This window comes from Calidris pugnax, unplaced genomic scaffold (genome assembly GCF_001431845.1).
Source record: "Calidris pugnax isolate Ruff unplaced genomic scaffold, ASM143184v1 scaffold128, whole genome shotgun sequence".
NCBI lineage: Eukaryota > Metazoa > Chordata > Aves > Charadriiformes > Scolopacidae > Calidris > Calidris pugnax.
The window spans coordinates 2,611,682-2,617,011 of NW_015090851.1; the positions used below are offsets into that span (position 1 = coordinate 2,611,682).

The 5,330-nt window shown below is 59.8% G+C and overlaps 1 protein-coding gene across 1 annotated transcript; it reads left to right on the plus strand.

Moving 5' to 3' along the window:
* Positions 1-37: 37 nt before the first annotated feature.
* On the plus strand, positions 38-2,430 carry LOC106888783 (histone H2A type 2-B-like). Its single transcript, XM_014943261.1, has one exon. It carries the CDS (start codon positions 145-147, stop codon positions 523-525), a length of 381 nt encoding a protein of 126 aa, XP_014798747.1. The 5' UTR covers positions 38-144; the 3' UTR covers positions 526-2,430.
* Positions 2,431-5,330: the final 2,900 nt, after the last annotated feature.

Genomic DNA, 5,330 nt, shown 5'->3' on the forward strand with positions numbered 1-5,330 from the left:
GGGCGGGGACGGTGGGGGGCCCTGACCCGGAGGCGCGGTGTAACGGCGTTTGTCTCCCCGCAGGCGCCGGGACCGTCTGCGTTTGCGGCGCTTCTTAGGAGAAGGAGGAGGCGGTCGGCGGCGAGGGGCCGCTGCCTGCCGGCCATGTCGGGCCGGGGGAAGTCCGGCGGCAAGGCGCGGGCCAAGGCCAAGTCGCGCTCGTCGCGGGCCGGGCTGCAGTTCCCCGTGGGCCGGGTGCACCGGCTGCTGCGGAAGGGAAACTACGCGGAGCGGGTGGGCGCCGGGGCGCCGGTGTACCTGGCGGCGGTGCTGGAGTACCTCTCGGCCGAGATCCTGGAGCTGGCGGGCCACGCCGCCCGCGACAACAAGAAGACGCGCATCATCCCGCGGCACCTGCAGCTGGCCATCCGCAACGACGAGGAGCTCAACAAGCTGCTGGGCGGCGTGACCATCGCCCAGGGCGGCGTCCTGCCCAACATCCAGGCCGTGCTGCTGCCCAAGAAGACGCAGAGCTCCAAGAAGTGAGCGCTGCCCCCCTCCCTACCCTTTACCCTCTCCCCGACCCCCTCCTCACCGTCGCCCCGCCTCCCCTCACGATAATGGGGCTGGGGTTCCCCTTCCTGCCCCCCAGCCCGGGCTTGGTGAGCCCTGGTGGCACCCCACCAGTCCTCCACTAGCCCCCCAGCCTGGGCTGTGGTGGGGTGCTGGGGGAGCATGGGTGAGGTCAGGCCCTGCTTGTGCCCCCACCCTGCCCCTCTTCCTTCTGGAAGAAGTGTTTTTGGAGGAGGCGGCTGGATCGCTGCTGTCAGCAGTGGTGGCATTCAGAGCTGTGTGGTCGGGTGACAGTGCAGAGCTGCTGGTGGCTGCTGAGGGTTGTTTTGGCTGGTGTGGGGATGGACACAGGCACCCCCGGCCACCTCTGCTCTCTGCCAGCCTTGGGGTGGTGCAGGGCCCCCCTACCCCAGGCTGGCCCCGCTCACCCTGGATTAGGATGAGACTTGCTGCTGATGTGCCCCCTCCCAGCGATGCCATCCCAGCTGCACTGCAGCGGGGAGGGCAGGGGGCTGGAAAAATGTGAAAAAGAAGGGAAAGTTTCTCCATTGGCAAGAAGTGACTGTTAGTTTTAGTTTTGTTAATGGTAAAGCTAGTGCATTGCCTACTGTAAAGAAGCTCTAGTCTTATTTATTTTAAGGTCTCTTATTTTGGGGTACCTCCCTGCAAAGTCACCTTCCCACGGTTCCCTGACTCGGCGGGCGCTGGGGGATTTGGTGGTCCCACATGCTGTGGGTCCTGCTGGTGGGGTGGGGTGGAGGCTGCAGTGACAAATCCCCTCGGAGAGCGTCGCAAGGTCAGGCGCCCGCCGGGAGTGGGAGCTGCCATCTTCTGCGTGGCTCTCCCTTCCTCTCCCGGCTGCAGAAGCCCTTCGTCTTGCTGAGAGCTACCCTGTACCCTCGTTGCACTTCTTCAATGACATGCCGTGTCTCTTTTTTTTGTTGTTGGTTGTTGTTGCTGTTGTTTGTTTGTTCAACACTATTTCTGGCTCTGAGAAATAAAAGTGATGATGATATCTGTTAACTGTTAACCCTCTATGGATTAGTATTTCTTTTTTTAAAAAGGAACCCTAGAGTTTGTATTAAACCCCACTCCTGGCTAGTTCTGTATTTATTTAATGGCTGCGTGGATAAGGTGGGAGCGTGGGGGCAGGGTAGTTGTCCCGTGACACCCGGAGTCGCTGATGCAGAGACAGCTTTCCTCGCTGCCCAGAGCAGCCTGCTTCTGTGGAGGCCCATAGTTGTGTGCATGCGGCAGTGTCTAGGCAATGGGACCTTAGACCTTCATGACATGTTTTTTTGTTGGTTTTTTTTAAGTTAAAAAAGGAAAAAACAATAAATGAGCAACTTCTGTTTATGTGCTGTAAGTAGCATGTGTTCAACCTATTGAATCAGCTGTTAAACCTTGTGGATGAAGTAACTTGCCTGGCTCTGAGTTTATTATTATCTAGAGTAGATGAACCTGGATGCTCCTCAACCGGTTTTATAGAAGGGGGTTTTTCACTGCGTTGTGGAAGGTGGAAGCGGTGTGTTCGTTAGTGTTGTGTTAATTGGGGGGGGAGCAGACATGTCCCACAGTTATGCTGGGGTACCCTGACTTCAGTGGGTGGGGGGCACCTGGCCACAGCCCCCCTGGGCTGTCTCCAACTCCTGTAAAGTGACTGTTGGTGAGGTGGGGGTGAGGGGTTTCCTCTCCGTGCCCTGCGAGGTGGTCGACATCTCTGTATGGGAGTGTCTCCTTCTCTCCCTCTTGTCTTCTCCAGGACTCGGTGTTCTGTACAACCCGAGAGTGCTTTGTATTTCTTAGAAAAATGCAGAACTTGTGATACTGAAAAGAATGGTGCAAACCAATATCTGATTAAACTGGTTCCCTGTCGAACGCTGTCGGATGTGCTGTGTCTTGTCACCTCGCCAAACCTAACGAGTCCGGCAGCGCTCTGTGGCAGCCCGTGCTCTGGTGGCAGCTTGATGTCTGGCCTTGGTATTCCCCAAGTGGGGAGGGACTAGTAAAACACCGGATCTGACCTAGCAGCGCTCCTGCTTGACCTTCACTTGGACAAATGGTCTTTTCCTACCCCTGGGAGCAGATCAAACCCTTCTCTGGCTCTTCTCCCTGCTGTGGGAAGCTCACGTTCCCTGGTGGTTCTGTCACCAGGGAGTCTGAACTGCCCCTGGGCTGGGAGCAGCAGAGGAGGAGTGAGGCTGGACCCAGGACTCTCTCCAGGGCTGGAGGTGCTTTCCCCACCCCATGGGCTGCCCCAGGATGCTCTGGGTGACCCTGCAGGCAAGTAGGCAGAGATGGGCTTGTGGAGGCCAGGTGGGAAAAGCTGATCCTGAGGGGAAGGGAGGAGACCTGGAGATACGGGTCTGTTTCTTACTCTGACACTCTCTTGCAGTGTTGGATGTCTCCCAGTTTGTTGTCCTGGTGTCTGGTGTGCGAGCTGGAGTTGCTCTCAGCTTGGGTTTGGGAGGAAGGGTTGTGGGAGGCTTAGACCACTTCAGTGCGGTCAGGGTTGGGTGCCAGCAAGGTCTGTGCTGGGGAAGGTGTAGGGCAGAACTAGAGGTGCTGGACTGCTCTCTCTAGACTGGGGTCTGTCCTTCTGCTCTGCCAGACACCCTGTCCAGAACAAAAGGTAGAAAGGAGTATTGAGCAGTTGGGGGTGCCCTGGGGCAGGGAATGGGCACAGGCTGGGCTGCTGCACTGAGCCCCCGGGGCTGAGTAGCTCTATAGCCACCCTGGTGGGGTGATGCCCCTAGCTATAACTAGGAGCTGGTGGGACACATGGTGCCCAATGAGCTTCAGCTGGGTTCTGAACTTCCCCTTCCAGCTGTGTGATGGGAAGGCTGGGGTGTTGCAAGGTGGACCAAAGGAAATCCTGTCTGTCTCACTGAGCATTGCTAAAGCACTTGGCCTTTATCAACTCCTAAACTTCACATCTCAACATCATTGTGACCAGGGGAGTGGAAGTCTTGGCCTTTATTAGAAAGCTGGAGGTCACCTTCAAGCCTGCAGCTCCAGAGATGGGTCTTGCAGCTTCTTGGAGCAGCGTTGCTGGTCCTGGCTCTTCTGAATGCTTCACAGGACCAGAGCAGTTGAGCTCATTGACTGTGAAGGACTTGGCTGAGTAGAGCCTTTCCAGAGGTCACAGGAGCCTGAAAGGGTGTTTGAGGGTCTCTGCTTCCCTGGAGGAAAGGGCAGGGGGGCTGCAGGGCTCTTCTCCCTCCTTGGGCACCTGAAGGTGAGATAAGCCCAGGCCTGGAACTGAAGCTGTCTGCTGTGCATCTCGCCGTGAGCAGCAGAGTCTCCACCAGCTGTGTACCCCAGTTTTGGGACTGGTGGTGTTTGTCTGGGTAATGAGACTGGAGTCATGAGCCCTTGGCAGCCCTTGGTGCTTGAGTTTCTCTCCAGAGCCTGGCCCTCGTGGCTGGCAGCACCCATGGGAGCTCACCTGGGGATGCTCCAGCACCACAGCTCCTGGCAGCCTCAGCCGGTGAGGTGGGACAGTGCCAGCCCCTCCGACCAAGAGGTGAGGGCTCCAGCTGGACCAGCACGGTGTGTCCAGCTGCCTTCCCCCCGCTGGGCAGCCCCAGGCTCGCTGCCTGCCCACGGGTGCCCCACCCCTGGGCTACCTTCCAGGTGAAGGTCCGTAGCAGCAGAGCAGTTTGTCTCCCAGGTCTGCGCTGAGGGCAGAGCCGTGCCCCTGCTCAGACGTGGTGGGTTTGACCACCCCTCCTGGGGCGTGGGGACACCCTTCCTTCTGTCACTGCACTGCCAGACCTTGGTGATGGCATCCCCTTCCAAAACCTGCAGTGTCATCTATTGACTGAGGAGACAACTGCAGGTCGGTGCTGGGGTGCAGCAGCTCCCCCCCGGACCCGAGGTCGGTGGCAGACACTGGGGCTCGGTGTGACACCCCCTCAGGCGGTGGGACAATGGCCAGCCTGTCCTACATCTAGACCTGGAGGGAGGCTGGAGCCTGGCTGGTCTTTTCCAGGAGTGTGTCCGGCTTCTCCTGCTGAATCCACCTGAAGAACCTTTTTTGGGGGAGTGAAACTCATATCCCTTCTCCCTGCGTGTGCTCCGAGGGGCACAGGGCCTGGAGGAAGGGGGGTTTTGGCAGCACCGAAGGGGTCGTGGCTTGTCCCCAGGCATTGCTGTCCCCCTGTCCCCTCCTCACGGGGACACTGTGCACGGTGGTGCCCTGGGTGCAGCACTGGGGGTGGGGGGGCTGGCAGCAGCCCTGGGGTGATGCTGCTCCTGCTTGATCCCCTCCTGTGGTGGGGGCAGCTGGGCAGGACCCTGACCTGGGGCTGGTTTGGGTGGTTTAGGCAGCAGCCGAACTGGCCCCAGGGCTCGGGGCGACTGAAACCCCTTCCAACCCCCCCGCCGTTGGCCCCTTTCCCCCTGCTCTGATGTGTGTGTGGGGTGTGTGTGTGTGTCCCCGCTGTGCGTGTGGCGCTGCGGGCTCACCCCGCGCCTGCACAACAAGATGGCCCAGATCACGGCAGGGCTTTTACGCAACCCGGCAGCTCTCTGCTATAAATAGGCACCGCCATGGAGGAGAGAGAGGGGGGCGGCTCCGCGGGGCTCGGCACAGCGGGAACCCCCACATCCCGGGGGAAAAGCCACCCCCCCCCCGGGTGTTGCGGGGCAGTCCCCCTTCACCGCATCCAGCATCCCCCCGCCTCGCCCCGGGAGCTCCGCAGGGAGCGCTCTCCTCCCCAGCCGCCATGGCCGGGGAATCCTCACTGCTCCCTTCCTCCTGCCCTTCCCGGCGG